The following is a 19,241-nucleotide window of genomic DNA, read 5'->3' as shown; positions in this document are numbered from 1 at the left end:
TGCTGGACAATTTGATGTTGCTTTTGGTAGTGAAAATTATACAAAGGAAATCAAGGATTAGGATAGTTGAAATGCATTTGAAGAATGTAGCTTTAAATTGGTGGCTCAAAGTTGTTCAAGAGAAAAAGGAATCCAAGTCTTGTAAAGAGTTTAAGGAGATGTTCGACAAGAAGTTTTTACCTTCATTCTTTGAAGCCAATGCGCATCAAGAATGGGATGAGCTGAAGCAAAGCCAAGGAGACAATGTTGAAACATATATCAACATGTTTGCAACTATTTCTCCTAAATTTATATCACTTGATGAAGTTGCTTCCATGATGAGAAAGTTTATCCATGGGTTACATCCAACAGTACGGCGAGCTCTCAAGATGACAAAGCCTAAGACTTTCGAAGAAGCCCAAGATGCGGCGCTACATATGCCATGGATGCTTATTAAGTCCTTCAAAGAAGAAACACAAAATAAGAAGGCCAAAATGTTTAATCAAAAGAAGTCACATCATCAAAAACCAAAGCAAAAGAATGTAGATACACTATCTTTCCTATCCAAAAAGGAGTTAACATATCAGCAATTAGCAAAATATACAAGAGAAGAGGGATGTTTCTTTATGGAGAAAAAGAAGGCATGACTGGCCAATGCCCTAACAAGGCAAAAAATGAAAATCAACCCCAAAAGAAAATGTTAATATCTAAGGAATCCGTACAACAAGATAAAACTCAATCAAAGAAAAAAAGGCTTTATATGCTTGGGGTAAAGATTGCTAATCAATCTGTTCTCATCATTTTGAAACAAGGGCTACCTATCATTATGTCCAACCTCGGATTGTTGAAGATCTACATCTACCAAAGGAAAGGTTTAAAACACTAGAAATGTCAGGTACTGCTTTTCAAGAAATGGAATCTCAAGTTACTCCAATCTTTGGGAAGCTACAGATTGAGATAGAAGACCATGTCGATCATGAGAGTTTTGTCATGAAAGATCTTGGTCATTGTGACATTGTAATAGGAATGCCTGGACATAGAGTAGATCTATTTATTAACCGAAATCAAAATAAATGTAGATTTTCTTTAAAGGGTAAAAGTGTATCTTTTGATATGGAAGTGAAAGCTCTATTCTCATCTTATCCCATGTACAAATTTGTAAAGCAATGAAAAAGTTGATTTTCTTATACTTGATATTTCTCAAACATTTTAACAAAGAGTCTAGAACTGAAGAATCTATCTCAAATATGAACGAGAAGCAAATGGTGAACGAGAAGCGAATGGATTTCTTAAAGGAGTATGAAGATTGTTTTGCAAACATTTTACCTAACAAGTTACCACTAGAGAGGCCAACACATCATCAAATTGATCTCATTCCTAAGAGCTCACTTCTAAATAGGCCACCTTATTAAGTGAGTCCAACACAATAAGAGGAGATCATAAAGCAAGTGAATGAGCTCTTGGAGAAGGGTCTAATAAGACCCTCTTCTTCACATTTTCTCCTAGTCCTCTTAGTACAAAAGAAAGATGAATCTTAGTGCATGTGTATAGACTACATGGCCCTCAACAAAACTACAATTTGAAATAGGTTTCCCATTCCAAGAATTAATGATATCTTCATGGATAGATTGGATGAATCCAAAATATTCACTCGGATTGACTTGAAGAGCCGCTACCATAAGATAACGATTGCTCCTCAAGATATTCATAAAATAGCATTCAAGATAACTTTCAATTTAAATGAGTTTTTCTACTACCATTTGGTCCCACCAACGCTCCTGTAACCTTTAATAGGATGCTCGAAAGAATCTTTAAAGTACATCGTAAGTTTATAAGTATTTTCTTTGATGGTATCTTGGCTCATTCAAAAGATGAAGAAAAGCATAAGCAACACTTGAAAATAGTGTTTTAATAACTCCATAAACACAAGCTTTATGTGAATGGCAAAAGAGTAAATTTTTCTTACAAGAAATTCACTACTTGGGCAATATTGTATCCAAAGATGGGATTTGGATGGATCTAGAAAGGATTAAAGCTACTATAGAATAGCCAAAATTAACTAGTGTTCATGAAGTTTAAAGTTTCTTCGGATTATGCTTTTATTACAAGAGATTCATCAAATGGTTTGCAGTGGTTGCTGGACCATTGAATGATTTGACCAAGAAAGTAGTGCCATTCTGGTAGACCAAACTAGAGAAAAAAGCATTTGAAGCTCTCAAGTTCTATCAACAAAGGACTTGTTTTTTGTCAAACCTTTCTTTGTGAAATGTGATGCTTCAAGAGGCTGCATTGGTGCAATCTTAAACCAAGAAGAATATAGTTGCTTATACAAGCAAAAAGTTACAAAATGCAGAAACGAATGCTATTTTTTAGAAACATATTTGATGGGCCAATTATTTAGCTCAATTTAACTTCCAAATATTACATATTTCTAGGAAGCAAAACAAGGTACTTGATGCCATGTCAAGAAAACCACAAATTTATGCAAACGTTCATGATTCATCATACAAATTTCACTAGTATAAGGAACATGTATATTTCAAACAAATCATTTGGGAGAGTTTGTACCTTGGTAAAAATATAAACTCTTATGCTATTAAAGATGGATTTCTTTTGATGGAGAATAAGTTATTCGTAACTGAAGATTTCACACCTAAAGTAATGAAAAAATGTCATTTTGCTCCCTACTTAGCTCGTTGCAATATTTTGGCCAAACCAAGACACTTGAAATCTATTTCTATTGGCAAATTGTTAAAGAATTTCTTGTATACCAAAAGATAAAGTTTGATCGCCAAAAGCTTACATGGCTTTTGCAGCCATTACCAATCCCGAGCCAAACCTTCGGAAAACATTGCTATGGATATTATTTTTGGCTTGTCAAAATCAGCAAACGACAACAATGGCATATGGACTATTATTCATAGGTACAACAAGTATGCTCATTTCATTTTAGTCAAGCAGACTATTGAGTCTCAACATATGGCTAGAATGTTTATTTAACAAATCTTCGCGCATCATGGGTGATCATAATTCATCATGAGTGATATAGATCCACGAACCACTAGTCTCTTTTGGCAAGCCCTCTTTTAAATTTGGATACCAAGCTTACTTTTTTTCCTTCTTATTATCCTCAAACAGATGGTCAAAGTGAGATAGTCAATCTCACAATTTTGAATATGTTGAAATACTATTTCCATGAAGCCAATCAACAATGGAAAAACTATTTGCCTTTGATAGAATATGCCTCTAACCACACAATTTATACTTCTATAAGTAAAGCACCCTTTGAGATTGCAAATGAAAAATCACCCTTCCTATTCTCAAAACAAAGGACCAGATATTTCATGCCGATGAGTTTGTACGTGATGTGGATACAGTTTTTACTCAAGTGAGACAAGCTATACATAGATCTCAAAAAAACCAAAAAAAAAAAAAAAAAACATTAGATAAGAATAGAATGCACTTGGTTTTATAAGAAGAAGATAGAATGTCTAAGAAGATCTAACAAGCCTTCATCCATTATGGGCTATTTCAAGTCACCGAAAAGATTGATGATTGTTACAAGTTACAACTTCCATAGCATTAAAAATTTCACAATGCTTTTCATTTCCATCTTTTGAAGCATTATGAAGGGCACCATTGAAACCTATAATAGAGGATTCACCTGAAGTAGATGAACAGGAAGAGATACGTCAACCAAAGAAAATAGTTTTTACATGATCAAAAAACAAGAAATAAACATTTTCAAACAATTTATTATAAAATTTTAACTAGTCACATTTAGATTCTAAATGGATGCTCAGAGTGTATTTTAAAGACTATCCAAAAATAGCAATAACTTATGAAGAAGCTATAGAACCAAAAGTACTTCAAGCAACATCCTCAGAATAAGACTGATTTCAAGAGGGAGGGATGCAACCAACCTTTTGGATATCAACGGTTACCAAGATGTATTGGCTCAATAATTCAAATTAATTTGATACTCATATACCTTGAAAGGCGAATTGTATATTATTCAAGTTTTTTTTTTAATTCAACTAAATGTTTATCTTTTCATACAAGACTGGCCAATGGCCAAAATGCATTGGCCCAGAATACCCTATAACTATATTTGGGTCATCATCGACGAGATGCCCAAGAGAAACTAAAAAGTTTAGTCAAGTGGTCAAATTGACCCAAAAGCCCAGATAACTAAGACTTTTTCACTCCAATCGTGGTCACATTGACTAGAAACCTGCATAATGAGTGGTTTTAGAAAGCAAAACCAAATGCTCATGATCAAAGAAACAAACCATCAGCCGGTAAACCTATACAATTAAGCTCTCCTAAATCCAAATTTGGCAACTTCTAAAATTTAGTTCCTATTTTGCGAACTTATTCAAAACCATACTTATATATTGGAGGTCTCTTCATTCAGAACAAGCTTTAATGCTGAACTTTCACCTACATGCTTGTCTAGCCCTCATTCAAGAAGCTCTTTCTACTTACATTAATCAAATCCAAGTACTAGAGAAGAAAATCAACTTATTGCCCAAAGTAAACAGAAATTAGGATTTCAAAACCCCAATTTTCAGAATTAGAGTAAATAAGTCCATGGTATTGACTCTCTTCCTTCTCTCTCTCTCGTTCTATCTTCTAATTTTGATCATTATAATTGATCAAGTTAGTTAAGTTCAAAGTATTGTCACTCTCACATTCTTCACTGTGCTTTATATCCATTCCAAAGACCCTCTCCAAAATTAAGATAGGGATTATTCACACTCAATGCCGAAAATAAAGAGAATACAAGTTGGTACAAAGATTTACGAGAAGGAATGACCCTATTTGCAAACAAGACCAATTGATGAAGAGAAGGCACTCACTAAAGAATACAAGTGACTAATAGTGAATGATCTAAGAGAATAAGTCAAGAATCTCCACAATATGCTCTTTTATAGGGATTTTTGGGTATTTTTTCTATTGTGCACAAACAAAGCCTTTTAATATAAATAAAGCCTTCCAAAGCATTTTAGGAAGCAAATTAATGCATTGATGCATGACAATTAAATGCTAATGCAAGCCTTGAATTTGGTAGCTTAACACCCTCCCCCCTCCTCAAGCCAAAAAGATACCCATTATGGAGAGCGCCATACTTCATTCTTATCAATGTTATAATTATAAGCCAATAAATAAACAAAAGGGTCGCCTAATAAGAATGGTTATGTAGCAAGGATGTCATTAACAAGGATCATCAGTAACTAAGATGGGAGTGAAATGCAATCACCCCAACCGACTAAAAGAGGAAGACTGAAATAATAGCACATGTAATTCAAGGTTGTAAGGCCCACGTTCCACCAAAGACGAAACTTGTGAGAAAGAACTATAACCAAGGTCACAGGTAAAGGTGCCCAAAACTCGAACCTCTGAGTAGGGCCAATACTTGTATCTCCATGTCGGTAAGAAGAATCCTTGGCCCTTGAGACAAAGGAAACTATTCCCCCTTGGTTTGTTAGACAAGATTCAAAGGTGCAACCCCCAAGGCATGGATGAAACGCCAAGGCTTGGGCTTAGGTAGAACTTATAGATCCTAGGTATCGTTGCTAAAACAGATAGATGAAAAATACCAAGGCTCATCCCCAAGGCATGAAAATGTCTACATGTGGATGGCGTATCCCCCAAGGAATGATCGCACTATACAATGGCCCCTCTAATCCCTTTGAATGAGACAAGGAATCCAAAAACTCATTTACAATGGCCTCTGAAGAAGAGGGATATCCACCAAGAGAGTCAAACAAGATATTTGGGATGGCCATAATTGTGGAGGTAGCAAAATACAATCCTTCAAGCAAGTACCACAAATGGCCTTCCAATGCTGAGTGGATGAGGGATGAGGAAAACGGGTATCACAAATGATCTCCTGATAGTGGAATCGATATCTGTGGAGTCATACAAGAGAGTGGGAATTCGCAACTCTTGTGGAGCCACAAATGAGCAATAGCCTTTGTCTCCAACAGAGCAAATTGCAAAGCCAAAGGTTGTGGAAGCCACTAAAGCAGAAAATAAGTGGGAGAAACTATCTCGTGAGGTCTCATGGCCTCCAAGTGCTCAAAAGAACTTAATGCATATCGTAGGCACATTATTGCCTTGAGCACAGAGCTTTGATAACCAACAATAAATTACCCCTATCGCCCAAAACCACGAGTTGGTTGCAAGGAGTGCCTTCGGAAAGACACAATTACATTGTGATGTAGGGAGTAATGGTTGATGACAAGCTGAGGTGGAGTGACCTAACTTGTTGCAACAGGTGCACCTAGTGGTTTTTGTTGCAACCTGACAGGAAGAAGCCATAGCATCAATGTGGCAAACCTATAATGGGAGAGTGGGAGGGAGTAAAACACAAGCCTCCTCAAGTTGAAAGCTGTCTTTTCACTGCCCACAACCTGTGTTCTTTGCAAAGGAGGAGGATCTTTAGCTCCACATCACCTCTGCTCTAATACCATGTAAAGCAATGCTAGGTTTTGTGGTAAAGAGAACTAAGTGTATGATAAACAAAAGTAGTGAATGAACTCACAAATACAAACAAAGGAAGAATAATGAATGAATTCCATTGATGATACAATGGGCCTAGGCCTCCGTTTCCCCAGGACAAGGGCTAAGGGGTGAGCCAAGGACTCAGTGATGATGGAGTGGCCCGAGATGACTGCATTATCATGGATGATGACAGGCAGCAGCACTTGTGGAAGGATTGTGCACTATGAAGGGAGTGAAACACAGCCCTCCAAACCAAGGGGATGTCAAAGAAGACATCATAAGAGTGTACACAGCAGTGAAGGGAGCGAAACACAGACCTCCATAGTTGATGGTGAAGCAAAGATGTCTTCTAGAGGCCACAGCAACAAGATGCAGATGCGCATGTCTCCAGATAGGCTAGCCAGCAGCCTGAGAATGGAGGTAGAAACCACTAGGAGCAGCAGCAAAATGCAAAGTGACAATCCTCAGGTCGTGGCAGCAACTCCAAAAGGGGCAGAGTACGCTAGCAACAGCTTGTGCATCCTGGGCAGCAGCTGGCTTGTGATGGCAACAGCATAGGCCGACCAGACAAACCTCATCTTGGATGAGCGGCAGCTGGGTGGCAGCCTTAGTGGCAGTTGACTAGCCCAAAATAGAGAGCGCACTCAGTGAAGAAGGAGAGTGATTAAGAGTGAATGCTCTAAGAGAATGAGTCAGATTGGATGCCCACAACATACCCTTTTCAAGAGGATACTTGGGCATTTGTCGTATGTGCACAAATAAAGCCATTTAACATAAACAAAGCTTTTTGGGGCTGCTTTTAAGGAGAAAAACAGGCATTAATGCATGCCCAATTAAATCTCTATCATGCAAGCCTTGATTCTGGTGGCTCAATAATGACTGCATGATCTGACCATTTAATGAGATTCAGCTTGTGCTAATTGTGTACATCAGAAGCATCATCAGCCCAAAACCAGAAGCTGTCATAGGTTGACGCACTAAAGACCAGCTCACATGATGATAAACTGAAAAAAAAATCAGTTATACAGCCACCATTGTGTATCAACTTGCATGTGTATGATCAATACTTAATTGTACATGAAGGATTTTGTGTAAAATGTTAGGGCCCCTGCTAAACCCATATTGATGTAAATTCAACTGAACAACAACTGGCACTTCAGAAATCACTTCCTCAATCTCTCAATCTCCCTCCCTCCCTCATTCACCTGCTCCCTCTCTCTTTGTAGATTACTATCATACAAATTTGGATAAAGAAAAATAGATGACCAAAAAGGACAGTAGAAATCAGTAAGACCTGAAATTGAGGATAGTCGGGAGCGCTGAAAAGTGTAATCATCTTTCCCGACTGAACAGTGTGATCTATTGTGTAGCCTTTTCCCATATCCTTCATGTCTGCTCGTTTTGCTCTTGCATCAGGACCCTCATGAGACCTTACAATCAACTGCATCTCCAACAATCAACTGCAGCATATCAACCTTGTCATGAAGACAACACTATAGGACAACTAAAACCTTCATAACTGATAGTTTATCCACAAGAAACATTCACAAAAATTGCAGATGTTCAATGCTTCAAAAACTTCCTTTTTAAATAGCTGTGAAAGGGTGCTACAACAAGTAGCACATCTATGGAAATAACAACTGGTTGTCATACAAAGGTCAAAGCATATGTTGGCAGTGAGAATTTTTAGGTCATGCAAATGTAGCAGCATGCCACAAAATGTAATTGAACAAATACATGCTGCACTTTCTAACCTTTAGTCCATTCATTTGTAAGAATTCTTCTGTGCAGTCCGGACCCCATAGTAAACCAAGTCCACGAGTAGCATTTGGTGAAAGACCTTGCTCAAGAGCAGGATCTGACCAGAGTACATCTCCGGGTATAGCATTCTCACCTTGCCCAGAGGGATCTAGGACACCTCTCCTGGCCCTTGCTAGCTCGTCTAGGGAGCCTATACGGAGAACTTTGTTCTCAGCATTTTTAAATCCTTTCCGATTCCTTCCTTTACGGCCCCCTGTCTTTTTTGTGACTTCAATATGACGAAAAAGCCCTCCATGTGCCATGTATACAGTATCTGCGATGATGGCAGCAAGAGGAAGACCTTCAAAGCAGCCTAGAAGCTTCCTGTAAAGATGTTTGCCTAGTGCACCATACTTTGCCAGAACCTCTTGTTCAAATCCATAGACCGAGGTACAGAACCTTGTTTCATGATTACCACGAAGTAAAAATACTCTATGTGGTAAAAAAACCTGACAGTTGAAATATAGTTATCAATATTTTTCTTGGCAGCACAAGAACAATTCTCTCTCAATAAGCAAGCTATCAAAAGAACTTTCATTCCCAGGAAAAGTAAATAGTTAGATTGCCCCCTCCGGACCTCGAACAAAAGACAGAAACAACTACTGCTCTAATTCTAAGCATCTCCAGAATGACCTCATTATTTTAAATGGTGCAAAAGTACTTAATAGAAGTTCATGTGTACAAAACCCACTTAAATAAACAACAGAGTGACGACTGAAAGGGATCATTACATAGCCAGAAACTAAAATTGTAACATATGCGCACAACCCAAATTCCATGTTTTAAAAAGGGGTGCAAGTTGTCTGCCTCCATTAAATTCATGCACAAGTCTCTCACCATTTAATCCACATCATACCAAATGATGGAGGCATATTACTCAAAGTTACTTCAGCAGATAAAAGTGAGATTGAGATAGAGCAAAATTCAAATGTATACTTCTGAACAAAGAGAGATACCCAGGAAGGATTCAAAATATTTCTGGAATGCCAATGTCTAGACAAGGAAACAGGCCAGAGAACACAAAGGAGAATCCATGCTGTATCAGGTCATGTTTGACCTATGTGACAACTCTTGCTATGTGAAGAATAGCAAAGTCACAAAACAAAGGGAAAGACATGGAAAAGCTGAAGTCCTGCTAACCAATAATGTCAATCTTTAAGCTGGATGTATTGTAAGGAACTCACCAAGTTCCTAAATGTCCAGTAGCCTGTATTAACTCCGGATCTATAGTCTGAGCATTACTGAAGCAATGAAAGGTGTGAGCGGTGCTTGTTTGTTGATTAATCATAATTGAACTCTTGAGATGGCCAGAAAAACTGCAAGACGAAGAATGATTCACCAGCACAAAAAGTAGGCTGTGGTAACTTGCACTTAGCCAAGAGAGACGACTTCAGCAGTTTTGTGTACAACCAGCAGTTTGTCTTACTTAGCCGAGAGAGATGACTTCAGCATTTTTTTGTACAAACAGCAATGTGTCCTGAAGGGGTACACTCTAGAGTGTGACATATGAAACCAGCCTTCCTCAAGGGAAAAGGTGGCAATGATCTGATTAAAGACTAATTACAGCAAATACTAAATTCACATAAACCGAAACTAAAGTATTACCAATTAATTCTTGGATATTTATCATGTTATTGCCCCCAAAATTGGCACCCCTTGCGGTATTTCTTTAGCTTATATTGCAATTTGTTGGAGCACAACTTTAAGCTGGATGTATTGTAATGAGCTCACCAAGTTCCTAAATGTCAAGTAGCCTGTATGAACTCCAGATCTATACTCTGAGAATTACTGAAGCAATAAAAGGTGTGGGCGATGCTTGTCTGTTGATTAATCATAATTGAACTCTTGAGATGGCCAGTAAAACTGCAAGACGAAGAATGATTCACCAGCACAACATGTAGGCTGTGGTAACTTGCACTTAGCCAAGAGAGACGACTTCAGCAGTTTTGTGTACAACCAGCAGTTTGTCTTACTTAGACGAGAGAGACGACTTCCGCATTTTTTTGTACAAACAGCAATGTGTCCTGAAGGGGTACACTCTAGAGTGTGACATATGAAACCAGCCTTCCTCAAGGGAAAAGGTGGTAATTATCTGATTAAAGACTAATTACAGCAAATACTAAATTCACATAAACCGAAACTGAAGTGTTACCAATTAAGTCTTGGATATTTATCACATTATTGCCCCCAAAATTGACACCCCTTGAGGTATTTCTTTAGCTTATATTGCAATTTGTTAAAGCACATTGAGATTCTTTTAATCTCCTCTATCAAAACATGACTAAGAGACCAAAGAGACAATAGGGTTTGTGGGGAGAAACACAAAGTGTGTACGGCAAAAACTAAGAGAAAGGAGAAACTCAAAAACACAAGAACACATTGATGACACATTGAATCATGCTATGACAAGACAAGCTAATATAGCGGAGCGGAAGCTCAGAAGATGACTGCAGTGTCCTATCTGGATCAGGTAGCAACACCTTTGGGAATTTGCACAATGAAGGGAGCAAAGCACAATCCTCCAAGCAATAGGCTATCGAAGTAATCACTGGAAGGTGGACAGCTATCGAGGGAGTAAACCGCAGTCCTCCAAAGCCATCAAAAATGAGGGAGATGATCACGAGTTGTCAAGGGTGAGAACCACAATCCTTGGATGCCGAGAAGATGGCATGGTTGCAAAACGCAAATGCCAAAGGCCACAAGGCTGCAAATGCAAATGTGATCATTGATGCCACGTGTGATGCACTACCGCCAAGGGCAAAGAAGCTAATGCCAAGGTCAAGGAGATGACACCAAGCAATAAGAAGGCCTCCAGACTCAAAAAAGCACATGCAAGGGTGATGCCAGGGTGATGGGAGCTGACACCTACTAGTGGAGAGCCTCGAAATGCAGCAAACACAAAATGCAAGATGACGCTAGCTGGTGGAGACTGACACCAGGGTGATGGAAGCTGATGCCTATGTTGCATATGTTGACACCAAGCTAGAAGAGCTCCAAACGCAAAACTTGAAGATGGAAATCGGGCATCTGAAGGAGAAGAGGAAGGGTGACCACGAACTACGATGTCCTCCAATAGGGGTATGAGTAGCAGTGGGGAAAGTGTCGGAATGATGAAGGAAGAGGGGTGAAGAATGACTGAAGTGGGTGAAGAATGAATGAAGCGATGGCCCATTTAAAGGCATAAGTTGTCTAGGGTGGCGATGAAATGACCAAAATGAGGACGCCAACCCTTTTCAAGGCTATCAGTGTGAAAATCTAAATGAAGTGTGTAAATTGAAAAAGTCATTTCTCAACACCCCCTCTCTAGCCCAAAAAGGGATGAAAAAAGAGGAGAGAAGAGAGATACAAAGAAGATATAGAGGATCCCAAAGATCCAAGATTTCCACCTAAAAGGTAGCTTGTAGTAAGTGTTGGGAATAAAGGGCCATTGTGCCTTTTATATGTGCACGGGTGTGAACACACCCTTAGCACATTGTACTTTCATATATATATATATCTATCTAAAAAAACCTAAAGTGGTACACTCGTCATTGTACCAAAAAACATGCTCACTCTCTACTCTGCTTTTTCACACTCTCTCTGTCTCTCACTGTGCATACGACAGTCTGCCTCAATCTTCGTGCTTAATCAATCCCTACAAACTGGTATCAAAGCGTAAGGTGCTGCAAAGATCGTCAAGCTGAGGCACAAGACCAGAGTGGTGATGAGACGGCTCAAAGTTGAGCTCTTGGTGGGTAGCAGACTGACTGTCAGACATAGGTCCAGCGTGGTCCAATAGGCGACAGCAGGTCCAATGTGGACCAGTGGGCGTGACGAACATGGATCAGTGGGCATGACGTCTGCAGGGAGCAGCGACGAGGCGCTAGCACGTCGGGCAGCAGTCGGCGACCAGTCCACGCAAGTCTAACGCATAGCGGGGCAACAGTTGAGCAAGGAGCAGGCGTGGCAGCGTGGCACTACAACAGACAAGGCACGGACCAGAGGGGCTCATGGGCTCAAGGACAGCGACCAGCGGGCGATTTCAGTGGAGTGTGCAAAGGTGACAGGACCAGCAGGCGAGCAGGCGACGGGGAGGACGGGAGACAGGCTTCGCGCGTGCAAGCACAAAACTCCTTCCTCTAACCAGGGTTCGCGCGTGCAAGCACAAAACATCAAATTTGTGCAATTTTGGCCCAGAAAGTTGAGGCTTCGCCAGATTGAGCACTGTTCGTGAAAAATTGAGGCATCTGTATCGGAATTGCAAACATTGTACGCATTTGAATTGGGGATTTCGCCAAAATTGTTGAAATTTTGCTCATCTGAATGAAATTTCTCAACATTTGGCCCAGAAATTTGGAGCTTTTCCCAAATTTGGAAAATTTGATGCAAGACAAGCAAATTTGTCTCAAAAATTGCAGGAATTTGCAACATTTTGTCCTCGACATTTGGGGCTTATCATATACATGCACAAATTGGATTGAAATTTACCCAATTTCTCGACATTGATGCACATTGAACCCCGTGCAATTTGGGGCTTTTGCAGTTTGGGCAAAATTTGTGCAGCATTTGGTCATTTTATGTACATGCAAGTTGAATTCCACGCAATTTGGACATCAACACTTGGTAAATTTGGGGGTTTTGCTGAAATTGCTTTATTTTGGCACAATTGGACAGTCCTATGCATGACAGAGGAAATGCAGATGTGTGTTTGACGTTTTGAGCACAAAATTTTGGGGCTTTTGATCATTCGTGTCAAATTTTATGCCCGTGGGTACATGTACAACAGAAATTACAACTGAAATTTTGGGATTTCTCATGTAATGTGATGCACATGTCCTTGGAACAACTGTAATCAGTTGGATAATGTTGTAGCACTTGGTTTAGCGCTTCTGAAAATTTAATTACAGTCCTATGCATGACACAGGAAATGCAGATGCGTGTTTGACGCTTTGAGCACAAAATTTTGGGGCTTTTGACCATTCGTGTCAAATTTTATGCCTGTGAGTACATGTACAACAGAAATTGCAGCTGAAATTTTGGGATTTCTCATGTAATGTGATGCACATGCCCTTGGAACAGCTGTAATCAGTTGGATAATGCTGTAGCACTTGGTTTGGTGCTTCTGAAAATTTAATTACAGATCTGAAATCTGTACTTTTGCGTGGTCATTTATTACTAATTGGTACTTGTTTGTACCTTGGTCACTTGGGTGACAGTTTGGGCTTGCATTTATTGATTTTTTGGTCACATTTGGGCTGAAAATCATGGCTGGCAGCAATGACAGCAGTAATCTGATGCACATAAAGAAGCTTGAAGGCGCACACAATTTTGCAGTTTGGCAAAAGCAATGTTACAATATCCTATTACAAAAAAAGCAGGCAAAGCCGATCAAAACCAAAGGGACAAAGCCCGCAGACATGGATCAACATGATTGGGATGAGTTGAATGAGCTTGCACGCTCAACCATAGAGCTATCGATTTCTGATGCCTTGCTGTTCAACATTGAAGATTTGGATTCTACATATGCTACATGGACTAGACTGGAAGAACTGTATGCACAGAAGAGTGCTGCAAGCAAAGTGTATTGGCTGAAAAAGCTTATGGATTTGCGTATGAAAGAAGGTACAGCAATGTCTACTCACTTGAGTGAGTTTAACTCCATTTTCAGACAGCTGGTTGCCTTGAAGTTCATGATTGATGAGGAATTTAAGGCTACTTTCTTGCTTTGCACTCTACCAGAGAGTTGGGATACATTCAGGACTACTATGAGTAATTCTAATGTAATCCTTTTGTATGCTGATGTAGAGAGTGCTCTACTTATGGAAGAGATGAATCGGCAGAACAATGCATTCAATAAGTCTTCCAATGCTTTGCATACTAGGGGCAGATCACAGCAAAAGGGCAAATATGATGGCAAGGGACGTAGTAAATCACGTGGCAAAGATGTTGAATGCCATCATTGTGGAAAGAAGGGTCACTTTAAACGTGATTGCTACAAATGGAAGAAAGAGAAAGGAAAAGGCAAGAAGACAGATGATAGCAAGGAAGAGAAGGACAGTCAGCCTAAGAAGAGCAATGTAAAAATTGAAGAGGTGAATGTAGTCACTCATGATAGTGATAGTGGGAGTGATGTACTCTTTGTCTCTTCACACTTTGGTGCACATGCGTTACTTGCAGATACAGATGATGACATGCATACCTGGATTATTGATTCAGGTGCTTCCTTCCATGCCACCCCTCATCGTGAGTGGTTTTCCGCCTATACAAGGGATCGACATGGTATTGTCCATCTTGGGGACAACTATGCATGTGAGATTGCAGGTATTGGCAGTGTGCAATTACAATTTCAGCATGGCTCTGTCTTTACACTTCAACATGTACAGCATGTACCTCAGCTCAAGAAGAGCTTGATTAGCACAAGGTAGCTAGATGATGATGGTTTTCATACCACCTTTGGTGATGGAAAATGGAAGATCTGTAAGGGATATAGGGTTATTGCCAGAGGTTGCAAAAGTGATACTTTGTACACTTCATGTATCTAGTGTGCGTGACCATGTTGTTACCGTGACCGAGCAGCCAAGCCTTTCTTTGTGGCATGGCCGGTTGGGACACAAGTCAAACAGGAATGAAAGTGCTTTCTCGTTTGGGTTACTTGCCTTGTCTTCGTTATGCTGATTTTGAGCATTGTGATCATTGCATTTATGGCAAACATGCACAAACGTCTCACAAAAAGTCTCTTTCTTTGAAATTTTCTCCTCTAGAGTTAGTACATTTGGATGTATGTCAAATGCCAGGGATTATCTTTAGGGGGAAAGAAATATTTTGTTACCTTTGTCAATGATACTACACGAAAAGTATGGGTTTACCCTATTTGTAGCAAGGATGAAGTGCTTGATAATTTTAAAAAATTCTTGGCATTGGCTGAAAATCAGACAAATAAGACACTTTAGTATCTTCGCTCTAACAATAGTGAGGAATATATGTCCAAGGCCTTTCAGGCATTTTGTGACAGCAAAGGGATAAAGAGTGAGCTCACTATACCTCATAATCCACCCCAAAATGGAGTTGCGGAGCATATGAATTGGACCATACAGGATAAGGTCCGTACGATGCTATCTCATGCTGCATTACCCCATGGTTTTTGGGCAGAGGCTGTTATGGCAGTCGTTCACTTGATTAATCGATCACCAAACAGGTCTTTTGGGGGGGGGGGGGGGGGGGGGGGGGGGGAGGAGAGGGGGGTTTCCCTAAGAAGCGTGGTCGGGCAAGCCACCTTCATATGCTCATCTGAAAGTGTTTGGTTGCGAGGCTTTTGTGCACATTCGTAAAGAAAAACGCAGCAAACTTGAGCCAAAGTCCTGTAAATGCATTTTCCTAGGATATGGTGACGAGGGTGAAATGGGGTATAAATTATGGGATCCTGAGAAAAGGAAAGTAGTACGCAGCAATGACATTATCTTCCAGGAAGATCGCATGTACAAACAGCCCGAAAAGACTGAGGAGGTCCATAGGGTTGTATTCCGGGAAGAAATACCTTTTGGATAGCAAAATGTGCCCGCTGTACAGCAGCAAATACCTGCTGTAATAACTGTAATTGCAGGAAATGATGTTGGAAATGATCAGCCAGCTATTGCCCATTAAAATGAGCCATTACATGTGCAGGAACAGCCAGGACAGCAAGCTGTTAATGCTAATTTGCAAACTGAAATGCCAGGACAGCATGTTGAAAATGGAAATTTGCAGAAACAGCCAGCAAACAATGACCATTAGGTTAGGAGATCGTCTAGGGCTACTAGGCAACCTGACAAATTTGTTCCTGGTGCAATTAATGTGGTTGATTATGTCATATTGACAGACTGTGGTGAACCATCTTGCCTCAAGGACGCAATGGACAGACAGGACAGCAAGAAATGGTATAAAGCCATGCTGTCAGAGATGGAATCTCTTGAAAAAAATGGCACTTGAGACTTGGTGCAGTTGCCTAAAGGGCAGAAAACCCTTCCATGCAAATGGGTTTACAAGATGAATGTCACTTCTGGTTCCTCACCCAAGTACAAAGCAAGATTGGTTGCAAAGGGGTACAAGCAGGAGCATGGAATTGACTTTGATGATATTTTTTCTCCTGTAGTCAAGATGACTACATTGAGAACCATTTTGGGCTTGGTTACAGTTGAAGATATGGAGCTCATACAGATGGATATAAAGACTGCGTTTTTACATGGTGATCTGTATGAAGACATATATACAGCAGCTTAAAGGGTTTGTTGAATAAGGGAAAGAAAAAATGGTATGTAAACTCAAAAGGAGTTTGTATGGGCTGAAACAAGCACCAAGAGAATAGTATCATAAGTTTGATACATTCATGCAGTCCCAAGGCTTTCATAGAAGTCAAGTTGATCACTGCTTGTACACCAAGAAGGCAGCAGATGGCAGCCTGATTATCTTGGTTTTGTATGTTGATGACATGTTGATTGCTGGCAGGGATACTCACGCCTTGGATTCATTGAAGCAAAGTCTTCATAGCAGCTTTGACATGAAGGATCTGGGTAATCCAAATCACATTCTTGGCATGCGAATACTCAGAGATAGATCTAAAGGCTTACTCTATCTATCTCAGCAGGAGTATATCTCCAAATTTTTGCAGCCTTTCAATATGGAGGGGGGGGAAACAATTGGGATTCCATTGCCTCCATATGTGAAACTCAGTGCAGAGGACAGCCCTACATCTGATGATAAGAAGGCTGAAATGGCCAAGATACCATATGCTTCAGCTGTTGGCAGTTTGCTGTATGCTATGGTTGCTACACGTCCTGACATTCCTTTGCAGTGGGAGTGGTTAGCAGATACATGGGAACCCCTGGCAAGAAGCATTGGGATGCAGTGAAAGGTATTATGAGATACCTCAAAGGCACAAAGGAGTTATGCATCTGCTTTGGAAATCAGAAGGCGTCTGTTGTTGGCTTTACGGATGCAGACTATGCTGGTTATGTGGACTGCAATAAGTCCACTTCTGGGTATGTGTTTACTTTCATAGAAGGAGCAGTCTCTTGGATCTCTAGGCTACAAAAGTGTGTTGCATTGTCTACTACAAAGGCAGAGTATATGGCTACCACTGAGACATGCAAGGAGGCTTTATGGCTTTCACATCTGGTGGGAGAGCTTCGCATCTCAGAGTTACCTGTTCTCCATTGTGATAGTCAGAGTGCTATCATACTAGCACAGAATCTTGTCTTTCATGCAAAGACAAAGCATATACAGGTAAAGTACCACTTCATAAGAGATGTACTTGACAGCAAGAGCATTGAGCCTGTCAAAGTGCATACAGATGATAACCCTGCACACCTTCTCATGAAAGGTCTTCCAGCAGAGCGGTTTGCGCATTGCTGACAGATGATGGGAGTTGGATAGATATATTTATTTCAGCTTTGTACATACCTAGACTTAGCTGATTCTTTTCTCCTCTTAAGACACATTGCCTTTACGTGGGAGATTGTTGGGAATAAAGGGCCATCGTGCCTTTTATATATGCACGAGTGTAAACACACCCTTAGAACATTGTACTTTCATATATATATCTATCTAAAAAAACCTAAAGTGTTACACTCGTCATTGTACCAAAAAATGTGCTCACTCTCTACTCTACTCTTTCACACTCTATCTCTCATTGTGCATACGACAGTCTGCCTCGATCTTCGTGCTTAATCAGTCCCTACAGTAAGGAATAGAAGATGGGAAGAACTATAGAACCTGACTCCACCTCGGGAGAGAAGCCACTAGCTCTGTAACTCCATGTTGGAAGGAATCCGAAGGCCTCATCACCAAGTCATGGCTAAACCTCCACGGCCCCGATCTAGATGGTACCTAAAGACCCTAGGTATCAATAGGAGAAATGACTGCACAAAGAGAGTCATCCCCAAAGAGTAAATGGTGGATGAAGAACTTCATGATGAGTAGGTGTCCCCTCTAAGGGTGGAGACACAAGAGCGCCCTCTAAAGCCGAAGAAGTAGGAACCCCTCTAAGTGCATGGAAAGAACATCCTCCTTGAAATTCCCCTCTATGAGAGATGAAGAATCTACAAACTTATGAATCACGGACCCCGAATCATCTTATGACGAAGGAAGAGCCGCCGGTGAAAGAACTTCCAAAAGTCGCCTCTCAAACCTAAGTAGTGTTGAGCTAAAAATGCATTAGCTTTACTTAAACATCCCCAAAACTTGTTTAATTAATGAAGAAACCTAGTTTATTTAAAAGAAACGCAATCCTAGAGAGTTTGTGTGTCTCATAAGCACAAACCCACTTGGGAGGGCCCAAAATTTTTATAAATAAGTATGATGCCCTCCATTCAGCCCTTAATCTCGTTTTTGCACATTTCAAATGTTTCAGCTTGCTGCCCACACCCCATTCACAGAGGACGTCTCAGCCGAAGCTGTCCATTGCTGTCTACATCAGTTGGTGCCTAATTTCCAGCCTTCGTTGCACAGTTTGGAGCTGATCCCAGCCAAGCGACTGTTGTTCATGCACAAACCCGGCCGTACAGCATACCACATCACCACAGCCCTGCATTTGCTTCTGCAGGCTGTCCTACCTGCATTTGACAGTTTTCTCTCCTCCAATTTGTCGCTAGCCCCTGCAAGCTGTCACCAGGCTGTCCTGCCTGTGTTTGACGGATTTTCCCACTCCTCTGCTGTCGCCCAACATCTGCAACCTATGTTTGGCTATTTTCTCTCTCATTCACTTGTGTTTACAGCATATTCTCTCTCCTAACTGCCGTATGCATCAGATCCAACTACTCATTGTTGTGTTTGTTGGTGTTCGATGCTACGATTAGGGATCCGTTTAGAGTACGACACACTCTCCAGCTCATTACCCATGACCTAATCCTTGAGATACAAGAGTTCAAGGTTCAATATTCATTCACTGCATGGTGTGTTTGTTGCATGAGCATTGTATATTCAGCAGTTATATCACTTCA

At 40.4% G+C, this 19,241-nt stretch overlaps 1 protein-coding gene across 3 annotated transcripts in view; it reads right to left on the bottom strand.

Moving 5' to 3' along the window:
* Positions 1 to 19,241, bottom strand: part of PP7 (serine/threonine phosphatase 7) — a 78,258-nt gene that overhangs the window by 34,686 nt on the left and 24,331 nt on the right. For all 3 annotated transcript variants that reach the window (XM_087699891.1, XM_087699882.1, XM_087699874.1), the window contains exons 2-3: positions 8,244 to 8,738; positions 7,784 to 7,930 (exon numbers count right to left, since the gene is read on the bottom strand). In XM_087699891.1, the coding sequence (XP_087556017.1) occupies positions 7,784 to 7,930; positions 8,244 to 8,738 (642 nt within the window). The remainder of the gene's footprint in view (positions 1 to 7,783; positions 7,931 to 8,243; positions 8,739 to 19,241) is intronic.

Source organism: Lygodium microphyllum, chromosome 2, assembly GCF_053477565.2.
Source record: "Lygodium microphyllum isolate KBCC chromosome 2, Lygodium_microphyllum_v1.1.10, whole genome shotgun sequence".
NCBI classification, from domain to species: Eukaryota; Viridiplantae; Streptophyta; class Polypodiopsida; order Schizaeales; family Lygodiaceae; genus Lygodium; species Lygodium microphyllum.
Note: the sequence above shows the minus strand (reverse complement) of the source record. Positions and strands in the feature narration are given on the sequence as shown.